The following is a 23,332-nucleotide window of genomic DNA, read 5'->3' on the forward strand; positions in this document are numbered from 1 at the left end:
TTGAAATACAACTGGAAACAAGATAAATTTCATTGGGATAGCATGACAGTCAATTTAAAACAGAACAACTTACAACCCGTTCTGTTACAAGCCCCTCCTGTTTAGACACAGAGCGTGTTCAGAGGTTTATTCCCGAGGGTGACTTAACTGTCTCTTACTAAACGTGGCCCCCAAACGCGCAATTAAAGGAAAATCTCATTTTTCGGCGGGGCCTGGCGCCTGAAGGGCCCAAGCCGCCCACGGGGTCGCCAGGGCAGCCCCTGGCCCGGCGCGCGCCAGCAGCGGCAGCCGTGCACGCGCAAAAGCGCGCGGCACGGGCGGCCCCTCACGGGCCGCGCCTCTTCCTGGGCGGGGCCCGGACCCGGACCCCGCGCCGGCCCCGCCCAGCGCACGGCGGCCCAGCCTGCTCCATATGAGGTGGCTCCTGGGGAAGCGGCTCCTGGGGAAGCGAGCGATCTCCACGGCGCGGGCGGGCCGGAAGCCTCGCCGGCAGGGGCCGCCCGTCCCTCCGAGAGCTCTTCTGGGAGCAATCGAGTGTACCGCTAGGACGCCCGCCCGCGGGGCCGCTCCGGCCGGAGGCGCGCGCCCCTCTCGGTGGGCGGGCCCGCGCCCCCGGGTGCGCGCGGTAAGGCTGGGCAGGCGCCGCCATGATGAACAGCGGCGGTATCGGGGTCCCGTTGGGCTTCCCTCTGGGCCCCACGTCCGTCATCCAGGTCACCAACCTCTCCTCGGCCGTGACCAGCGAGCAGATGCGGACGCTCTTCGGCTTCCTGGGAGATATCGAGGAACTCCGTCTCTATCCCCCGGAGTAAGTGGGGCCCGTGCCGCCCTCCGGAGCAACGGAGCCTAGGGATGAGGGAGAGGCGCGGAGGGGCCGGGGGTGGCGGGAAGGGCAGGGGCTGCAGGCCAGAGGCGCCATTTTGAGTGCGGGCACCAGGGAGGTGTCACGTGGTCCCTCCCCTTTGTATGGCCGGAGCTGCGGAGAAGGAGCTGCGCCCGCACTTAAGATGGCGGCGCCGGCCGTTTTCCCCCTTTCCTAAAAACCCGCTTTCTGTGGCTTGTTTGTCTGCTCGCCCGCGCTGGGTGCAGGTGAAGTAGACTGTGGAGTTCCAGGGCCGCCCTCGCCCGATTGCCATTATTTTTTTTATTTTTTTCCCTTCTCTTGGAAGGGCGCTGTGCTCCGAGAAGGGGCCGTTCGAACAGATGCCAGAGTAGCTGAGGTTTTGCAGAGGGCAGAGGAGGGAACCTGCCCTGCCTCGGAGTTGCCCCCAGAAGGCTTGTGCAGTAAATTAATCCCAGGCGTCACATCTCTCCCTAACTTAAAGCGATTCGCGTGGTGTCAGTGGAGTCCGAGGGGTGCGCTCAGGTGGGAGATGTAGAGGCTTGCAAAATATCAGTGTTTCCTCGACAGAGAAGGCGATGATCAGCAGTAAAGGGGAGGAATTTTTTTCCTCTCGAGGCAGCCGTTTTACTGGGAAGCGAATAATAAATGTGCCTTATCAAGCCTTGTATTTTCTTAGAAAAAGTAAATCGGAATAGTGGAAACCAGAGGGCATTATTAGCATCCCAGTACATAAGCTTTGGTACAAAAATGCTCAGGCTAACAAAACTTCTGTTTGCAAAAAAGAACAGTCAAAAAAGTTGGTGTTTATCACTTTTAATGTAGCTACATAACATCTGACTGTATTTGAATATCAACCATTCAGAAAAAAATAAATACTTAATATGTAAAGACATGCTTAAAATAAGATATGCCTTACTGACAGCTATATGGTGGATTTTTATACAGTTTTCTAGGGCTTTGTCCTGGACTTATTCCATAGTTGCTTCTTTATATTTTGGGTTTTCTCGTGACTGAATCTGTTTTTTTTTTTTGTTACAGCTGTTGTTCTTGTCTTTCACTAGGTTATATAACAGGTTTTGAGGGAAATGGGGACTTTCTTGACATTCATACATAAATAATGTCTGTGCCAATGTGTACAGTTTTGTCAGGGTGTATATGCACAAAAAATATTAAAATCCAGTACCAGAGTAGGGAATAACTTGTAATGCTGGTTAATTAAGTTTTCAGAGATAGGATGCAGGATTCTGTTTACGTGCTTTACTTTTGGTTTTATTTACTGTTATTTATGCATATGTGTTAGAAGTATGGTTTTCCTTGCCTCATACTTTTGGACATTTGAACTGACTTCCAAATTGCTACCTTGGGAGAAAACTAGGTATGCCTAAGAAGCTCTAATGTCTTTCCTTAGGAGGAAAAAAAAAATTGCCTCCTGTTGGCTTTCTGAAAATGTATGGTAAATTTGTAAAATGGTATTTCACTGACAAGTGGATGGGAAGCAAAGGTGTCCCAAACAAAACATAGGTCTCTCTCAGTTTGCAGAACAGGTAAGAACTGAAGCTGGTTTGCAGGATGTGACTGGTCTTTTGCCTTGGGTGTGTACTTCAGAATGCTAGCCACTGCCACAGCCTAGTGGTGTTTTCATGTTAGCAGGAGATCAGTGACTCCTGTAATTGGATTCTTAGTCCCAGACATGCACAGACAGTCCCATACACTTGTAACCCAGTTGAAGTCTGCTTTTCAGAGTAGGCTTCAAAATTACATGTGTAGCAATGAGCCTTCAAATGTGGCCTTAAGAGGATTTTTGAACAGTTAAATGTTGAAAAACTTCCTGAGCAACAATTGGGTTTTGGCAAAATGAGTTGTTTGAAAGCAGGGAGTTGCAAGCTGTCTCTATTAGGTGTGGAAAGACCTACTGTGTAATACTGCTTGCTACTGAATAGTCTGGGGTGGTCTTTTAAGTGAGAACTCTGTTGGAGAATAAATTTCTGGTTTAACAAAAAGTTCGATGATGGGTTTGTGATAACCCTTCCGTAGTCAAGGGCAAGACTGGATTGGCCTCTGTTCTGCCACCAGGAAGTCCTGCTCTGGTTACAGCCAGCAGGTGTTGAGAGGTGGAGACACCTTCATACCAAAGCTTGGCAATGGGGTCTGGGGCCTTGTCCAGTTTGGAGCCTAAAAGTGTTCTGCTCATGAACCAGAGTATTTGGGCAAAGCCTAGTTTAACACTGAGGGGTGCCACCCAAGTCACTCTCACTTGTATACCTTATCCATTCTGACACAGGCAGATGGGCCACCTTCCCTTAAGGGACATTTCGTCTGAGAAAAGGGATTGTCATCTGTATAATAATAATAAATAGAATTGTTATATCCTGCAGTGACAGCAATGTAGGTGAGGCTTCAGAACACACAGAGCCTTATTTAAACTGATCTGCACAATTATTCCATAATATTCTATTTCAGTAAGTTATTAATTTCTGTCATGTCCTCCACACCTCACACACCCCACCTCCCTGCCCCACTTGAGAAATGTTTCATAGCCTTTTCTTTTTTTTTTATTATCATAGATTTCTGAATTCCTTCTTAGGAAATACTTTGGTTGATTTTTATTCTGTTAGGAGATGAATGTTGCTGTCTTCCTACCAAGTGAAAGAGAAATGTTAGAAATGTCCAAATACTATTTAGATATTTATTTCCTCTTAATTTTTTTTCTAAAGAGACTAACTGAATTGTAGTAACTTTGAATCAGATATATGTGTTGTTTTTTGATATCAAGGCTGTGTAACCTAGAAGAAAGATCATGAGTCAATTCAGCCTCAGTAAAGGCTAGCAAAAAAAAGCAACAAAAGGAATTATAATAGGACTTAACTGTTTTAGAAAAAAGTCTTCTTAAAAAGGCTGATGGGAAGACTTTGGAGACCCCCTTCAGAAAAGGAGAGGACTGGATCACTGTTAAACCTTCTGAAGTTTTAGATCTCTTAGATCTTGAGGCAATTTTGATGTGTTTTTAGTAGTGAGCGTCATCTTGTAGAGAATTTCTCCTTTCTAACCTCTGGAAGGCACTTGGTATCAAGATGTCCTTGTAGGGCCTCATTTGCACCAGTGTTCAGACATCTGATATTTTTCAACATGCTGTCCATATAACTTTTGTGTTCTAAATCAGGGAATAAGGAAGAGTAAATCTTACAAAAACACACTTGATAGTACAGGCTCTACAGATGTTAAAGTTTATAGGGATTATTGGGGGGCCCTGAAACTATGTAGAGCAGAATTATATTTTTGAGTTGGCAATGAACAAAAGAGGCAAAAAAAAAAAAAAAAAAAAAAAAAATCGGGAGATTTAGAAGTCTTCAGCAGTGGGCCATAGCAGTGGACCATAGAACCTTCAGTGGTGACTTCAGCCATTTGGGTTATAAACAGTGAGGGATGTATTTGAAAAGAAACAAGCAAACACCATACAGTGGTGACAAGAAATTCCAAGACCCGAGCTTCTCCCTCCCCTTGGCATCCTCTCCCCCACCAAATCAAAGCAAATAAACTGCTCATGGCCATAGAAGTCTTTGTGGTGAATGAAGTATCTCTAGAGTACTAAAAAAGTTACAGCTGGCTATCACCTCTGATGCTGGAAACTGGTCTCAGCTGAGATCTTCACAGAATCACAGAATTTCTAGGTTGGAAGGGACCTTTAAGATCATCCAGTCCAACCCATGTTCTAACACCTCAACTAGGTCATGGCACTAAGTGCCACATCCAGTCTTTTTTTAAACACATCCAGGGATGGTGACTCCACCACTTCCCTGGGCAGATGATTCCAGTATTTGACCACTCTTTCTGTAAAAACTTCCTCCTTAAATCTAGCCTGTATCTCCCTTGGCGCAGCTTGAGACTGTGTCCTCTTGTTCTATTTGTTGTTGTCCAGAGAAAGAGACTGACCCCCAGCTCACCACAGCCACCCTTCAGGAAGTTAAAGAGAGTGATAAGGTCACCTCTCAGTCTCCTTTTCTCCAGGCTAAACAACCCCGCTCTCTCAGTCGCTCCTCATATGGCTTGTGCTCCAAGCCCCTCACCAGCCTTGTTGCTCTCCTTTGGACATGCTCAAACATCTCAACATCCCTCCTGAACTGAGGGGCCCAGAACTGGACACAGCACTCAAGGGGTGGCCTCACCAGTGCCGAGTACAGGGGAAGAATGACCTCCCTGCTCCTGCTGGCCACACTATTCCTGATACTGGCCAGGATGCCATTGCCCTTCTTGGCCACCTGGGCACACTGTTGGCTCATGTTCAGCTGCTGTCAACCAGCACCCCCAGGTCCCTTTCCACCTGAGCACTGTCCTGCCACACCATCCCCAGCCTGTAAGGTTGCAGGGTCTTATTGTGGCCGAAGTGCAGGACTCGGCACTTGGACTTATTGAACTTCATCCCATTAGATTCTGCCCATACCATTCTGCTCCCTGACACCATCAACCAGCCCAGGCAGACAGGTGTCTTACAGCTCGCTCAGAAGCTGTTCTGTACAGTTATTTCCTTCCTGAATGTGGAAACTTGAAATGTAAAAGCATTTCCCACCACAAATAAATAAAAGTGGGCAGAAGAAATGTAGTCGTCTTGTAATGTTTCTCTAAATTGTTTGAGATTGACTTTCATGTTTATGTGTCTCCCACTACCTGTTTAGTTTTTCCTCCCCAGTGTTGTCTGTTCTTACAGAATTTTCCATCATAGATGTTTTTAAATACCATTCTGGATTTGGCCATCTCTAGATACACATTTGTGCTACTGTCCTGGTAGCCAGAAACATACTAGTCTGCCTGCCTCAGGCATACGTTTTTGGTTTATTTTTATATTAATATGATGAGATCATGTGTCTAAAACTTTTAATTTATATTTAAATCTTGAAATCTAATAGAATAACTAGGGAAACACATCCTTGGAATTCGAGGGGACTCCAAGATGGGTTGTGTTAAACTTGAACTGCTGCTTGTGCTTCCAGAAATTTGACAAGTGTTTCCATTTTGGTTGAGACAGGACCAGAGTAAAACAGTCTGTGCAACATTTTTTCCATTATTTCAAATGAAAATTGCTGATATTCCAGCAATACTGTATTCTCTCTTTGAATATTTACCTGTACTTCCTTCATGTGAAGAAGTAAGCTGCTAATATGAAGGTTACAAACCTTGATTAGGGAATCCATTTTTGCTGCAAACTTGAGTAGTTTTGATCAAGATTGCAATGTTTACATGTTCTCTCTTGGTGTACAGTGTAATGGAAAAGTGAATTACAAATTTTCTTCCCTTTTGTAGCCAAATGGTGAGTTGCTCCTATTCCTCCGATGTTACTCCATCTTGTGCCAAACTTAGGCAATGGTTTTTGTTACTTTAGTCAGCTAAGACCCAGTATTTGAAATCCATCTCTAGAACTGATTTTATCTTGTAAGAATTAGTAAAACTACTTTTGTGAAAGCCAGAGAGAATATTGATTATTACAGGCTAATATCTGAAGGACCCACCAAAAAATGGCAGGGTTTGTTGTTTGTCTTTCCTATAAAAAGATTATTTTCAGAAAAAAAAAAAAAAAAAAAAAAGATAAACTATAAAATATTTACTTGGCAATTGTAGTTTTCAAGTAAATATGCTCCTTAAAATAGTAATTTGAAAATGTGCTATTCAGCATTATGTAGCCAGATAATAGAAGAAAATTAGTCTTGTTAATTAGTGATTTTGGCTTATGTCAGTTTTCATTTAAAAGGTGCTCCATCTTTTTTCGCTGATACAGCAAGTGGCAAGTTAGTAGATTTCTATACTTTAGGCTGCCTTTTCTAGGAAAAAATCCTCTTCTTTTTCCCTAAGAAGTAATAGTTAAAAATACATGCATGCAATTATGACTAATTGTTACTTTTTCCTTTTATCTTGCAGCAATGCACCACTTGCTTTTTCCTCCAAAGTATGTTATATTAAGTTTCGTGAAGCATCGAGTGTTGGTGTGGCCCAGCATCTAACTAACACGGTTTTTATTGACAGAGCTTTGATAGTTGTGCCCTGTGCAGAAGGTTGGTATTTTAGACATTCTTGTGTAATGTTGGTCTTTGTTGTGTTTGTTAATTGTTTTAAGCTTTCTATGTAAGGTGATGCTCTGTTGTTGTTTTATTTTATTTTATTGCTTTTTGGAAAAAAAAGGCCTTGAAACAAAATTGAAAATTGATTGAAAATAACCCCAGTTATACATGTTTAATTGAAATTCAGCATTAGCAAAAAGATTGTTGGCTTAAGTTATGATAACTCAGGTTTCCCTAGTTATTATGTATTCTGAAGGAAAAGAGAGGAAAATAGTTCCTTTCACTTTGGTTTGTGTAGGCAGGTGTATCCGCATACAGAGTTCTCACTGAAGTCAATGGAGCTCTGAAAAGATGAGGCAGTTTCCTGACACTTAACATTGCAGTTTGAATCTTAATGTATCACCTTTGCTGTAGAGATATTTTTGCTGATTTGCACTTTTTTAAAGACACTGATTGTTTCTGCAATTTTAGAGAGAATCCCAGTTTTGTCTTACAGATGTCATATACTCATTTGGCCATTTTAGAGTCATCTAATCCAAGATACTTAGCATTCAAAATACTTACTGAATATAAATATTTATCTGCTAGTTTAATTTTTGAACAAACATTTTTCCTTCTTGTTACTGTTGAAAATGTTACTTCATGTGCCATAAAAAAAAATCCTTATTTATACTGGTACTCCATTTTCGTTTTGGGTATCTGTTTAAATATGCAGTGATCTGTCCAGAATGCTCCCATAATAAAATGTTCTTAAAAACATTACTAATGTAATGTAATTACATTAAATGTTCTTAAAAATATAACTAATGTAATTACATTGCATTAAAAGTCTTCATGAGATAAAATACTTGATGAACACTACACTGACAGATGTTCCTTCCCCTAGCTCTGAGGCCATGCTTTTACAGATGTGTTGAGTATAAGACAATTTGTGTTGTTAGTAGAAGCACCTTAGATTTGAATACAATTACATGAAGCAGAGTCCTGTGGCAGTCATATCAATGGATGTAGGCAGAGCCCCATTGACTTCATTGGGATCACTGTGGAATTTAGCCTCTGACTGGTGCTGGACCTTTTTGCCACTTTGGAATGGAATCGTTCCACCTGATGGAGTGAACCTGACTTAACTTTCAACTTGGTTGCTGTTTTGCCATGAACAACAATATGTAGAGTGATTGAACTGTAAACTGCAACAGATCAAGTAATACCTCTTATTAACATCTCTAAGTGCAAGAGTCGGGTTTTGTTTCAAAAAAATACAATTGACTTCTTGCAGTTTGTTAACAATGGTCCCAGAGTAACATGTTCTGGCATATTTGCTGCATCATGATCTAGATAGTGTGAGATGAGTGCTGCTATAATACTCGTCTGGGACATTCTTAACAAACTGACAAGTCTCAAAAATTTCACAAACTATAAAAGTATTTTTACTAAAGGCCATATTGACCTACAGTGTACTGCCTGTTCTTATAGTTTTCTTAGGCAGGTCATACAGGATATGCCTTCATCTTTGTGAAGCCTAGGTTTTCAGTTCCTTTTGTGTCTTGTTTTGAGGACTCTCTGTTTTCATATTTTTAACTTGTTCTTAAAGCACAAAGAGAATATTGATGTGTGCACTGGAAACTATGTAGAGGCTAAGGGCACCAGAGTCTCCAGTTGAAGAATTGCCCCTAAATAAATAGACTAAAGATTATTCAGAATCTTAGTTTAATATTTCATCAGTAAGATCTTAACACAGGTTCAGTATTGCCAGAGAGGGAACATGGCTGCTTAATGAGGGAACAACACTTCCTGGTGTTTTTCTTGTGATGAGAGATCACTGTCTGACATGATATGGCAACAGGCGGGTAAAGCTACATTTTCCTGTGTCTTTTGTGGTAGACAGTGAATGAAAGGAGAATAAGTCAAAATTCTGACAAATCTTGTTCCCTCTCTATTCATAACTGGCTGATCAGGCATTTCTGAGAAAACATGATCACTGTTCAGAATCATTCTGGACTCCACAAAAATGTATGCATAATTAGGTGAACAAGTGATTGGGTTTTGAGGTTGCTTTTTTGATGTCAGAATGCTGTTCTCTGTAACTTTGTATCAGAGTCACTCATTTATAAAAAGATGTGAATTTATACAAATTTAACTTTCTGAAGAATTTATTGTGTGGAATAAGTATGGCTTTGGAGACCATGGCATAAGCGTTTTTTTCACTATGTATCATATGGTGCACTGTTAATGGAGTCAGTGAACTGGATAATGGGTTTTAAAAATATAGTGATGGCTTTTTATCCTACCAGGAGGTGAAATTATACCATTGACCAGCATTGGCAGTAATAAAACATTTAATGTGTGAAGTTAAACATTGAGGGGAGTTAAAATGGAAATCTAAAAACCTGGTTCAAAAAAATATACAAAAATCTGAAATTTGAAGTGTATTTAAAGAGTGGTAAATCAAGGAAGAAATCACTACAGAATGAAATCAGTGTAAAGTATGTGACAATTGATGAACAATTTAACAAAAATGTTACTGTAAATGAAGTAAGACTATTAAGCTGTGAAAATAGGACTTTTTGTGTGTGTGTATTGGTAGGTTTTTCCTTAAATATGCTTTGAAAATGCAAAGGTTGAAAGCTAAACAAAGATACCACCCTAATCTTTCTAAATTTTATGTCCACATTATCTGGTAGATGGATTTTGACTATTAATTTGGTTTTGTATGTTTTCTCTGTGTGATATTTGTGCATTATTAGATGACTAGACTGGCCAAGGCAGACCTGTTACACTTGCCTGAGTTAGGCATTGTTTGCCATGCCACTAAACCTGCCGCCAAGTGAAACCTTCATGGGGGAAATGAGATCGAAGTCTGACCTGCTGAAGATGGACGCCCTGTCTCTGTTTTTATTTTATTTTGCTTTCTTTCCTTTGTTTCTTTTATTTTTATTTTTATTTTGTCCCTTTTTTGTTTTGTTCTGTTAAATCTCTTTCCCTTGTACTTGTGAACTGGTACTTCAGTTCTGTAAAATGATGTTTGTAAAGGGTTCACAGTGTTTGATTTTGAAGTTGACCTGAAGCTGCTTATGAATGGTGGATGGTATATGGAGAATTTAGAATGTGATTTGTTTTTAGTGCTTTGAATTAAGGATAAATTTGATTTGAAATTTTTTAAGTATCTAAATTCAGCAGATGAGTACATTGTATCAGAAGACAGGAATAGTATTTCAAGATACATTTTTCCATATGTTGTGCTTTATGAGTTTATCTTGGAAAAGGACAGTTAAAACTCTTACTTTTGGAGAAAGCAACTTTACTTTAAAGTCATAATATTTCTCTGCTACTTTCCATCAGCAGAGTGTTCTATTTTATGTTGCACCAGCTATTTAAAAGAAGGCTTACTATTTATGTCTAACATGATGAGTTTAAAAGAATTATTTCTGAAATTTAACTTTTATGAATATTGAGTGTCATAAAATACTCTCTTACTTCTGATGAAACCTTGCTCCAGTGAGGCCAGTGGTAGTAAGATTTCATCTTTTTTTTTAAAATGAACTTTCAGAAAAAAACTATTTACCACTCATAAGTACAAATGCAGCCTGAAGTTTCGGTTGGAGTGTGTTATGTGAGACACCTTGTCTTTTAACACTGTTACTTGTGGGAAGATTGAATCAGTTCTCTTTCTGTGTGTGTGTGCGTGTGTGTATTGCACTTTGACATGCTCTAGTGGTGATTATTTCAGGAAGATGTTTTATAAAAAAAATGCTAAAGTCAGAAAAAAAAGGGGTTTTCCAGTCATCCCAGAGTTTCAGAAGCCCTGGCAGTTCATGCTGGAGTGATTGATCCCTAAAAGATATTCTTGTGAAACAGAAGCCTTGAAAGAGAAGTGGTGGACAAAGTGGTGTGTCTAGTCCTCAAGCACTGGCTGCTCTTCCCAGCTAGCTGCACTGGGATCTCTTGGTTTCACTCCTTTCACCAGACTCTGCACTGCAGCTGGGAAGAGCTGTGATTTGTGATCTTTGTTGGATTTGGCTGTTACAGTTTTAATTGCCAGTAGATGCAATCTCTTTATTGCTAAATCCACTAAGATTCATGAGTTGGTCTAATAGAAATTATTTTATTTCTAATCATACATGTTCCACTGATGTAAAATTGCAGGAAAATTATTACTTTTTTCAATGTTTCAAGTAGACTGTGAACTCTTCACTGTTTTTAAAACAAGCAAACTTGTTGCCAGGAGCACTTTTGGATGTGAGTGTTAACTCTGTAGGTTCACTATGAAGAGTTGGAAATTCTTTTGAGCACTTGAGGAATAAAAATACTGTCATTAGTACTTGTTTGATGCACATGATTCTGTTTAGTCTTCAGCAAAGGGTTCTAGTGTGGGTTAGGTTGTCTAGGGCTCTTTAGACTAATGGTACAAAAATGTAGCAGTCACAACCGTGCCTTTAAGTAGTGGTGTGACAATGTACATTTGCTTCCATCTTCTTTTGCAAAGGGGACAATCAATAAATGATCATAGAACCTTAGTTTACTAAGCAGAAGAGCTTCTAAGAAATCTGTCTAAGGATGTGATATAGATATGGCATAATTATTTTGACTGCTCCCGCATTAGAAAATAAATATCATTACCTCATTCTTATTCAGATTTTAAATACTGTGTTCTAAAAATGAAAGTATTCTTTTTGAACTAAATTATCCTAAACTGTTGTGTCATAACCTGCATATTTTGATGTATTCAGTGGGCTTTTATTTCCTTTACATATACAATCACAGAAGTAAAGCTGCAAAATTTAAAGCTTTTAACTCATGAAGTTATTTGGACTCACATGTTAATTTGTTTTTCAAAACTATTTAAAGAATATGAAGGTAGATACTCAATATACTGCAGATTTATTTTTGTTTTTCCACAACAGTGATCTGTAGAATTATTTTAAAACTTGACTTGGACTTAAAAACTGGAAAAGTTACTCTGAAGAGACAGTGTCATTGAATATACAGGCAAATTTTCAGGGTTCTGTCTGTAGAAATAGACCCTTTCTCATTCTTGAAAACAAAATAAATGAATCTTTCTTTGTGGTGTGGGACTGACCAACTTGATTTTTGTATTTAAAATAGAACTTTACATTGTTGAAAGACCAACATATTCTGGAAATAATGCTGCAAACTTTACAATTTGCATATGCATGCTGTTCATTCTGTGAGCTGCTATAGTGGTGAACTTACATGAAATGTTCAGTGGATTTCTTGAATAATGAAACAATGTTTCAGCAAGTTAATTATTTCAGTTATTTCAGTGCCATGAGCCATATACTTAAAGTTTAGGCTTCTAATGAAGTCACTTTGTGAACTTGAGTCATTGTCTGTCTTAGTTATATGTGCCTAACTGAGCTCCCATTTAAAAGGGCTAAATGCCTAAGCATTTTATAAGTTTACCTGTTTACGTGTGTATTGAATTGGCTGTATGTAAGTGCATACTTAAATTAGGCATATACTTATGTACAGTACTGACCAAGGATCTCAGTTAGCATGCAGGCACACCACTGTCAGAGCTATTTCTACCATTGGATTTAATTGTGCCATGTCTCTTGATCCATCAAAACCTGCATGAGTAGCTGTTTAATTGCAAGATGCCTACTGTTCAGGATAAGTTTTGGTTCATTACTCATTTGAAAAAACTTAATACTTTGATTTTCAGAAGCACTGGTGCATAATTCTGTGCCTAATTTGCATGCACATCTGCTGGAACTGTGTATTTAAAGGCCTGTTAGTAGGCCTACATATTAGGCAGGGTACACAATGTACCTGATACTTTTGAGCAGTCAGGCAAATCAGGTACACTTCTTATTGCATGCCCGACTTCAAAATGAGATCTATTAAAGAGTGCCGAACATTGTGATAGTGGCTTAGATTTGTGCATGTTTTTAAAAAAGTTTTGGAAGTCATTATTGCTCAGTTAACTCCTAAGCGCTAAATTTTTCCTATTTTTCTCTCTTAGTTAGCAAGTTCGAGTGGTTTCTTATATGTTAAGTTGCAAGGTGTCTCAAAATTTAACATAAATAAAATAAATGTAAATAGGAAGCATGGAAAAAAATGGGTACTGTTATTTTATCTGTTCTGCTCCACCCATTCTACATATAAATTAAGTTTCCTTTAGATTTGTTTTGTCATTCAGTCATATTGAGCTGACTCAAGCTGACTTTCCCGCAGATCTGTAGAGCAGGTTTGCAGCACTTGTTTATTTTTGTTTTTTTAATTAGTATGTTTTCTATGGTGTCAGTTGGAACTCATTGCTAAACCTGCATGGTGTTTTGAAACCTACCTCAAATTTTCATTTTCAGTAAGAATATTAATCAGATTTTGGATTTAGATGTTTTGTAGTTAAAACCTGCAGTTTTAATCAAGGCAGGAAACCACTGGCACACTTTTTATATGTTACTTGACTATTAAAACTATGTTGAAATAAGAGCATTTACTTTATTAAGATCCATGGGTAATACCAAAGGACTCAGTTGGTTAGCATATATATAGTTGTGCCAGTAATTTTGAACAGATCATAGATACCTAGTGTAGTTAGAACTTCCTTCACAAGTTTTTTAGTTTGGTGTTTAATGTTTGTGCCAGTTTTAATCTCTTTGCGTTTCAAATTTAAAATGTACATTTAATGGTAATCATAATTGTTTAACATTTAATCTTTTTGGTTTTGGAGATACTTTGGGGGTTAATTTAGTAGTCTAATCATGGCTAATATTCAATGAAACCAACTTTTAATTCAGATTAGTTATTACTTTTGGCATTACAGGAGGACTATAATCACGATAAAATAGCAGGAAGTACTTCTGTTGGGAAAATAGAGCTAGCTTAGCCTGATCAGTTATAATTTTCTTCAATCTCAGTAAATTTAGACTTAATTTACCAATTTCAGATAAACTGAGGTGACTATAATATGAGTACAAATCTAAGTTTTTTCTGCTCTTCCTTCCTCCACCTTCAACTTCACTTGTAGTATGTATTGTGTGCAGTCACAGTAGTTCAGTAGTTTATTATTTTATGTTTTGTTTATTTTTTACATTCTAAATAGGTAGCACCAGAGGAATAAAGAAAAGCACAAATTTCAGTCAGCACATACTTTGGTTTTTCTTTTTTCTTTTTCTTTTTCTTTTTTTTTTCTTTTTTTTTTTTCTTTCTTTTACTGATTTGGTTATTTGCCATTTCTGGGGATTAAACTTTAAAAAATGTTCTTCTTTTCTGTATCTGATGTTCTGTGTGCTATTAGTGATGCAGCCAACACGAACGGTTGTCATGTGTAAAACAACTTTCGATCACCGCGAAAACACCGCCCTGGGAAAGCGTCCATGCTTGATATCGTTTGGTTCATGAACGTTAAGTTTCCAGTACAGGTGACCCATAGCTCAAAGTGTTAAATAATTATATACATTATTCAGTTTTTAAAGTAATAATCCATTAATGAGATTGCTAGTCTTTGAAGTTTTGCTCACTTTTGTTTTTCCTAATAGAGCAGGGTAAAAGGAAAAACTTAAGTTCTTTGTTTCTTTGTAAGGATCTGGTAGATAGTTTCATTGTTACTTATTACATTTTTAAATGCAAGGGTAATTGTAAAATCATAGAGTAACATCTGGCTAGTGTTCCAGCTCTGTGTAATGCTGTTATTTGCTTCTTCAGGTAAAATCCCAGATGAAGCCAAAGCCCTGTCTCTATTGGCGCCTGCTCCTACTATGACAAGTCTGATGCCTGGTGCAGGGTTGCTTCCTATACCTACACCAACTCCCTTGACTACAGTAAGTGAAGTTCAGTGTCTATGTAATTTCCAGTTTCCTCTGTTCTCTGTAGCCTTTTCTGTGGACAGGGAATGAGGAGTATCTGGTCAACGGACATTGCAGTGAGGGTTTAAATGCTGTTGAGTCAGGGACAGAAAGAAAGACTCCAGTCTTCAGGTGGATCAGAAGGCTCAAGAAGAATCTTTATTAGTGAGAAGCAGTGAGTTTTATAGTCTCACTCCCTAAGTGGGACTGGATTGGTCTCAAAGTAGAAAACATCTTACATTTTTGGTGGCTATGAATAGCACGCTGTAAAGAACCATAACTATAAACAATGGTTACAGAAAGAGAGATAATAATTGTTGGGATTCTTTCGTCTAGGATTCCCAGGTTCAGCCTGGGAGAAATTGTCTCTGTTCTTTCTTCAACTGAACTGAGAATATCCACAAGGATTTAGCTGTGGTGACTCTCCTGAGGACTGATCAGAAGATGTTAATGTGCTACCTTCCCAGGGTTTTTCTTTCAGATTACTAATTTCCAAAATAGTGGGTAAATACTGGTTTTGGTTTTAATTCTTTTTTAATTCGATCGTACCTGGGAGGGTCATTAATTTGGTCCAGTGATAGTTACCATTGACAAAGAATGTATTAAAACCTAAGTTACATTGACACCAGTTCTTCAGAATATTAAAAGTTGCAGTAGAGACTTTTCCTTGATATCTCTATTGCAAGATTTTTGACTGTTAGACTGTCTAACAATGTTTTCACTAGGAAAAGTAGGTTGGAGCTTGGTTGTGCTATTTTTCCTCCATTCCCTTTTACCTCTGTAAGCTTTTCTTTACATCAGTGAGTTGCTCTGGTTTATTGAAGGAAAACTTAAGGTTAAAATACAGTAGTATTTTCCTTTGTTACATAAAAAAGGTACTTATGACTTGTTAAGAATTCCCCACACTTCTTAGAAAATTCATTTCTTGAAAAGGCAGTTGCTTTTTGGGTAGAGAAAATTCAAGCCAGGTACTCAATGGACCAATTTTATAGTGATTTTTAAAGTGACTTTTTATAACAGAGTTTTCTGTTTCCAGTTCCAAGCATGAGAGCTGTATACTTTTCTCAGTCTCTACATATGAATGGAAGAACTTAAAACATTGTTTGCATTTCAACTGTAATTAATTTTGTCTGGGGTAATTAATTTGTCCAGAAGACACTTACGTGTCCCTTTGATCCTGAGCACTGGAAGTTCCTTTCTTTCCTTGCTGAGCAAGATCTCAGCTATTCCTCCTCTTGTCCAAATACTTGTTTCAAAAAAATAAGAATACCAGCAGTGTCTGAAAGAGTCTTACTCAGTTTATTTGGCTCTAAGCATTAGAGCCTGTATGTTTTGTGATTAATATATATCCCTGTCCAGATCTCTTTCATAAGATGTTAACTGATAATTGACAGAATATCTTAACTATGGAAGCTTATTTCCGGGTAGATTTTTCTTCTTTAAAAAAGCCTGCTGCGCTGTGACCTTTAAAGTATTGCTTGTATTCATTAGATCTGTTTTTGCAGAAATGCATCCAGGCAAACAAGTATTAAGAAGTGAAATATCATTCACCAGTGCTTGGCTGCAAAGTGTATTCTGTTCTTGTATTTTCCAGCTTGGTGTTTCACTTGGTACTTTAGGGGCAATACCAGCAGCAGCATTGGATCCTAACATTACAGCACTGGGAGAAATACCACAACCACCAATTATGGGAAATGTGGATCCATCCAAAATTGATGAAATCAGGAGAACAGTCTATGTTGGAAACTTGAATTCCCAGGTAGTTTTTTTTTTTGTTTCTGTGTTGTGTAAATACTAACAGAAGGTGTGAAAATGTTATCTATGAATTCTAATCTTACATGTTATGAGAGTTTCCATTAGTTAATTACAATATGAATTTAAACAAAACCCCCTAAATTTTTTTATTCATGATGTTTCAAATTTTGAACGTTTGCATGCCAGTCAGATTAGACCAGGTTTTGTCAGAATACCAGAGAATCCACTGGTATTCTCCAGAGATCAATTAAAGAAACCTACTTCTAATTTTGTCTGTTGATTAAATGTACAGTTTGCTTGTGTTAGTTGTGCAGTCCGCAGAAGTCATGAGATCGTGGTAGCTGTCCCCCACAGCACAGTGTAGTTGCTTAGGTGCAGTAAGATGGAATCATGTGTCCTACTGGAAGTTGCAAAATTAGCATAAATATTTTTAAATCAGCAGCTTGGTTTTTTGAGAGATGATCAGATTAATTGAAAAACATTTGCTTTTGACTGATAGCAATGTAAGTATTACATCTTGGGGTTTTTGACTTCTGGAACAGCTACTGAGTGAAAAAGTACTATTGGTTGTGATAAAATAAAACAAACTGGAAGCTAGAAGAAAGCTATCTAAATCTTAAGTCCTTTAATATTGTTTGGATTTTTTTGCTTTAGTTGATCAAAAGTCACAATTAGTAGCTTGGAAACAGGTATAAGGAAATTTCTTACCAATTACTTCAGATTAGTTGCCTAAAAAGTGCAAAATCCCATGTAAATTTATTTTCTTTTTTTTTTTACCTAGGTGAAGGACTAAGGGCTTGTGGCTCTACTACTTAAAATTGTAGAATATTCTTTAGGTTAATGGAAGAAAATATACACATCTTTAAGTCTTAAAATGTAACATTCCCAAATTCATGTCACCTTTGTAATAATGCTGAGATACCATTCCAAGAATGTGTGGCTCTTAGACTACCCAATATATTAGATAGTGGTTTTCACTGTGTGGTTTACTTCAGCTGAGCTCTTCAACTCTTTCTAGACTACAACAGCAGATCAGCTGCTTGAATTCTTTAAGCAAGTTGGAGAAGTCAAATTTGTGCGAATGGCAGGTGATGAGACACAACCAACACGATTTGCTTTTGTGGAATTTGCAGACCAAAATTCTGTACCTCGAGCTCTTGCCTTTAATGGAGTTATGTTTGGAGACCGGCCACTGAAGTAAGAAATTAATTATCTATATTACTGTTGAATGAGAGATTTCTTTGTATTATTATACGCACATTTATGACTTATGTGTAGCAAAATGCTGCGACTAATATTTTTTTCAGTATGTGGACCTGTTGTTAACAAATTAAAACATTTTTATCAACTCCAGTTTCACAGTTTGGCATAAATTTCTCTCAGTAGAATATGTATGGCATTGAGTAAAATACAATTATATTAATCTTGAGGTAGTGTAAGATATAACAGTGAAAAAAATCTTTGAAGTCCACAGTACCAATTAAGTTTTCAGTATGATGTGTATGTAGTTAGTAGGTGTTAATGTGAAGATTTGATCTGAAATAGAGAAGCAACATCCTGGACTTCTAAAAATATTGTAACATAAGAATACTGTGCTGCCTTTCTTTAAAAGTGGTAAGACTTCAAAGTAATAAAAGATAGTTTGGATACTTGGAACAGGTGGATGTTTTGGTAAACTTTTAAGTTTTTAATTTTATACAAAGTTGAGATGTTTTCCTTACTTGTTTCCCATTTGCCCTGTTCAAATATTTAAGATTGAAAGGTTTTTATTTTTCTTTAATTTAGGATAAATCACTCCAATAATGCAATAGTGAAGCCTCCTGAAATGACACCACAAGCTGCTGCCAAGGAGCTAGAAGAAGTGATGAAGAGAGTAAGGGAAGCCCAGTCTTTTATATCTGCTGCTATTGAGCCAGGTAGGTGTATTATGTTAATTAATAATTACCAAACAGGCACATTGTGTGTTTACCTTGGTACACATTTCTAAGAACATTTTCAGACACAAGAGAAGGGTATCCAGAGATATTCAGTGCATGTTGGGGGAAAAAAAACCAAAATAATCAAAATTCTGTTCATGCATCTAAGCAGTGGAATGAAGCTTATTATTTCATCATCTCTTGTTTTCAGATATATGTTCACTGAATGTTTTCAAACATGTAAATATAATACTAAATCCATACTTAACTTAAAAAGTGACATCATTAAGAGCACTTGAAGACATTTAAAAGAAAATGCTTTCTATTTTTTGTTGCCCTTTAGCACCCATTAATGACATAGTTTTGTGACAAGCATAGTTCTAAAAGCATGGTTGTAAAAGCAATAATATTATGCTTTCCTTATCTATAAGCACCAAGTTAATTTGGTTCTTTTTCATGGTGCCTAAAGGCTGTATGCATCCTCAAAGCAAATGGGATCAGGAAATGAATCTGGGATAAGTATTAACATATTGTAAAGGACTTCTTTTCATCCCTGTTTGTTTCATCAGATTGTTTCCCTGTTCCCTGTTAACACTGAGATGCCAACTCAAGGAGGATGGTGGTGTTGTGTTGAGTGGTTAGACAGACATTCCAGTGGTGATTTATGCTGGCTTAAACTGATTGCAAAACAGCATAAAAAAAAATTCAACTTTGTAAATTTCCTGCTTTTTTTGTCAGCAACTTTTTGCCACTCTGCTTATTAACAAACCCAGATATTGTCTTGTGTTGGTTAGATGGTGTGGAGTCTTAATGGTTTTTTGGGGGCAATTATTTTCTGTTGTGTTTTTTGTTTGAAAGTAAAATAACTCTAGCGCTTTATCACTGTTAAGCAACAAAATAACAGACTCTGAACTGGTGAGCTCACTGTTTAGGTTTCTATTGCCTTTCTGGCCTTCGGTCAGACTTTTCATCCATTCCTTTCCTCCTATGAAACAACGAGGAATAAAACTTCAGTATTTGTACAGTGTTTGAAATATCTAAAAATACAGACAGTAATACTTATATTTTATGCTTGTTTTCAGAATTATGCCCTCTAAATTTATTCTTCTCAAGTTATTAAAAAAATAAGGAAATAATATTAAATAAATAGAGCAAAAGGACGTGTTATGATCTTGTGCATTGTGGCAGCAACATAAATCCCATTCATAGTAGAGCTAGCTGTTTATAATTATCTGGTTTATGTGTACTGCTGCAGGATGGCTGCACTCAACGAGTATATGCAATGACTTTCTTGGATGTTTCTGAAGGATATTTGCAAAGAAGGAAGATGTGCAGAGAGTAGGCCCCTTGCAATATATGTGGTACATTCCACTTGTGCCAGATTGTTAACTGGGATCTTTAAATGTTCTGAGCTTACACTGCAAAGTGGTTTTTTCCTCTCAGAGTCTGGAAAGAGCAGTGAAAGAAAAGGCGGTCGATCTCGTTCCCATTCTCGTTCAGAATCCAGGTCTAGCTCAAAATCCCGCTCTAGAAGGAAAAGATCACACTCAAAACACAGGTAGGTATGCTTTTTGTTTCAAGATCATATTGGGATTTTTTGCAAGGTGCTGGTTACTGTTATTTTTTAGTAATAGACAAGTATTGCTGTAGAGATTACTAACTTGCACCCAGAAGATCAGCAAACCAGAAACTTTGTCTTTGAACTCTTTCCCTCTAAACCCTGAATGTTTATAGGATTACTTTCAGTTTAAGCATTCTACAGGGCACTTCCTGTGTCACGTAAAATAATAAGTTCTTTGGGGTTTCATACATTTTATGTTTTTGTACATTAGGCTACGTAACCAAATAACATTTTGTGACCTGTATTTTAAAGAGAAACCTGCATTTTGTGGATGAAGCATATAATTTATTTGGTTGGCTGTTTTTTTGGCTGGTTTTTGCTATTTTCCTCAACTTCCAAGCACTGAGTTATTTTTGTCCTGTAAATGTTTTTAAAATGCATACAGAAAAGGCTTCAGGGGCAGTTTCTCATTTTTCAGGTTTTGTTTGCTTTGCTAAATTTATTCAGTTCTGAAACAGAAAATTATTAGATCGTTCTTGAAGATTAAGATTTTTTTCTGTGAATGGAACAGGCTTCTTCTGTGAGAATTGTAAATGCTTCCCAAAGTGATCCAGATTCTTTCTGTCTCAGGAGTATATTCTGAGAACCTAGGTAAATCAATCTAAAGGTACTTGGCTATGTCGGGGATAAAAAAAAAAAACCCAAAACTTGTAATGTTATTTGATTGCTTACACTTTTAAAAGGTAGGTGCTGCCCCTGTTGCAGCAACAGCTCTGAGGCATCCTTTCATTCACGTCTTCAAACAAGGCTACTAGGATACTTTTAAATACAGAAAATCTGGTGAGGGGGAGTTAACATCAATTATACTATCAAATAAATGTGATACAAATGCAGGCTTCAATTTTGCAACAGCAGGGAACCACAGCACGTGTTTTCTAGTGACTTCAAAATGTTAGATACCCTTTTAATGCAAGAAGGACCCTTTGGTCACTTCCTTATTGCTTGTTTCTCTGCTATGTCCTTAACTCAAGGCATAACTGAAAAACACTAGTTTTTGTTCAACAGTCCAGTAATTTCAGTATTATCTTGTATTGGCACAAACCAAGTGGAATTTTAGAAGATAAGCTTTTCTTTCTTTAAATTTGGAAAACCTGTTCCTTAAACAAATGTAAATTATTATATTTTACTACGTTTTGTTAAATTGTTTAATATTGCTACTGCCAGTTATGAGAACATGCTGAAAAAAAGCCAGCCTGACCTGTTGAGGCAGCTTCATCCATAAAAATAATCTATGCTTACTGCTTCTCCCTTTCACTGTTTTATATAACATCTTTTTCATCTCTGTGGCATAAAATTTATTGAAGGTTATGCTTTGATTCAGTTGCAGTAAATTGCACTTGCAGTTGATTTGTATTTCTCTGCTGATAAGGAGAACAAAGCTGTAGCTAAAAAATGGCTTCCCCTCTTCTTGGTATATTTTACGGATGCCATTTGGAGCTACCTAAAAACAGAGGTCAGACAAACTTAAGGGAATAAAAAGCAGTTATATTTAGTGAAGGGCCTCCACATACATGTAGGGCAGACAGAGCCCACACCCCCCCCCGCCCAGGGGCTAAACGCAAAGTGGACAGCAGGTCATGGGTTTTCACACTTTTAGAAGTTTGGTTTATTTGCATATTGGGGGTTAATCTTTCAATTACAGCTTCAAGTAATGAAGTCATTTACCTCAAGTTTGCTCTCCCCCAACTCACTTTTGTTTACATTTCTCGGGGCCTGAGAAAGGAAGGTGTCCTTGATTCCCAGGCCTGGAGAGGAATTGTTTTGTCTGATAAAAATGGGAGAACGGTAGCCAACACTCTGTATGGAGTTATACACTAAAGAATTGTAGGATTACAAATGTATGAAAAACTTAACAACTAAAATGCTGAGGCATCATTCAGCTGTGTGGTTTGAGCTGTGGAAGGTAGGTGCAGTTGTTACTTTTTGTACCTCGCAGTTCTTTAGGTTTTACTCAGTAATGTATGTGATCTTTCTGTCTATGGCAAGTTAAACTTCATGGTGCCTTGTGAAGCAAAGTATCCAGTGATGTGGTTTTTTGAAACTTAACATGCAAATTCAGCTTTTTATTTTTGTTTTCCTAGGGAAAAGGGTCTTCCAGAAATAAGGGAGTATTTTGGAAAAAAAAAATATAAAGTGCTGTTCATCAAATCTGCATGAGACTTTTTTTTTTTTTTTTAAATCAGAGTATCTAGACTTTAATTACAACTGAAATCCATTCTAACAGATCCTTTTATCTGGAAAGGTAACTTGATTTTATGGATTTAAATTATGAGGATGGAGAACAGAGCAAAAAGAGATTGTTGGAGCCAAAGTCCTCTTTCTTTGATGACTAAAACTTCAATAAGTGTCTGGGCCTGGAAAGTAAATAAAATGTAACTTACTCTTTTTACAATCTGCTAGAAATTGCCAATCAGATTTTATGCAGTGTCATTTTGTAAGGACAACTGTTGTAAATTTTGGTAATTTCTGTTTTTCAGATTCATGGAGATTATTATGAAACACTGGTATAACTTAAATGGTTTCTAAGTCAAGCATGTTACATATGGTGAAGCATAAAGTATCCATGTTTGCGAAAACATTTGCAGACAGTATGTTATTAAGGTGTCAGATAATACTTTGTGGTGACACATCACCATTTTTTTGTTGGTTGACTTCATTTGTGTGAAGTTTCCATATTGAAATATTTTTCTTCTGGCCTTCTTCAATTAGAAGTAGATCTGGCAACAGATCTCTCTCAAGACACAAGGACAGACGCAGATCCCGAAGTCCTCTGAAAAAACGGTCTAGATCTACAGAAAGACGGAAATCAAGAAGTCGCTCTCGTTCTCGGTGAGTTCTGTTCCACAACATGGTACTGTTAGCTCAGAATACAGTCTTTGAAAAAAAAATTAACAAACCTTTTAGGTTACCGTAAAGGGTGGAGTCTTATCTGTGGGACAGAAAGTAAATTTTAATACAATAAATTTTAATACTGAGTACAGTGGTCTTGGCTAGGATAGTTAACTATCTTTCTTGTAGCTTGTAGGATGCCTCCAGTTATTAAATGATCACGCTGAGGCACCTGAACTTGGATAGTCTTATCTGCATTTGAAATAACATTGAAGCCTACTGAAAAGAGTAATTTTGTCAGACTACAACCCATAGTTAAGGAATATCCTGTGTAGCTTGTGAACACACTAAAAAATGGATAGTGCTTGTTTGATGCGTATCTGAGTTCAGACTGACCTTGATCCTGTATTGTAAGAACGTGTATAGAGTTCTTGTGCATCAACTTTTTGTTTTCAGCTTTGACTTTTCTCATGTCAAACAGCAGGAAGAAATGCATGTGCCGGTTGTACGGC

The 23,332-nt window shown here is 37.7% G+C and overlaps 1 protein-coding gene across 3 annotated transcripts in view; it reads left to right on the forward strand.

Moving 5' to 3' along the window:
• The first annotated feature begins 383 nt into the window (after positions 1 to 383).
• The window catches only part of SREK1 (splicing regulatory glutamic acid and lysine rich protein 1), a 34,339-nt gene continuing 11,390 nt past the window's right edge, over positions 384 to 23,332 (forward strand). The window contains exons 1-9 of one of the 3 annotated variants that reach the window (XM_041414569.1): positions 6,752 to 6,885; positions 9,636 to 13,099; positions 14,153 to 14,276; positions 14,560 to 14,675; positions 16,294 to 16,458; positions 17,473 to 17,651; positions 18,240 to 18,370; positions 19,814 to 19,928; positions 22,701 to 22,820. In XM_041414569.1, the coding sequence (XP_041270503.1) occupies positions 14,613 to 14,675; positions 16,294 to 16,458; positions 17,473 to 17,651; positions 18,240 to 18,370; positions 19,814 to 19,928; positions 22,701 to 22,820 (773 nt within the window). In that variant the 5' untranslated portion in view covers positions 6,752 to 6,885; positions 9,636 to 13,099; positions 14,153 to 14,276; positions 14,560 to 14,612. Of the gene's footprint in view, positions 809 to 6,751; positions 6,886 to 9,635; positions 13,100 to 14,152; positions 14,277 to 14,559; positions 14,676 to 16,293; positions 16,459 to 17,472; positions 17,652 to 18,239; positions 18,371 to 19,813; positions 19,929 to 22,700; positions 22,821 to 23,332 lie in introns of those variants that run through there. The other 2 variants (XM_041414568.1, XM_041414570.1) reach the window with 2 other exon arrangements.

The sequence above is a fragment of the Onychostruthus taczanowskii genome, unplaced genomic scaffold (genome assembly GCF_017590055.1).
Source record: "Onychostruthus taczanowskii isolate IOZ18803 unplaced genomic scaffold, ASM1759005v1 scaffold46, whole genome shotgun sequence".
Taxonomy (NCBI): Eukaryota; Metazoa; Chordata; class Aves; order Passeriformes; family Passeridae; genus Onychostruthus; species Onychostruthus taczanowskii.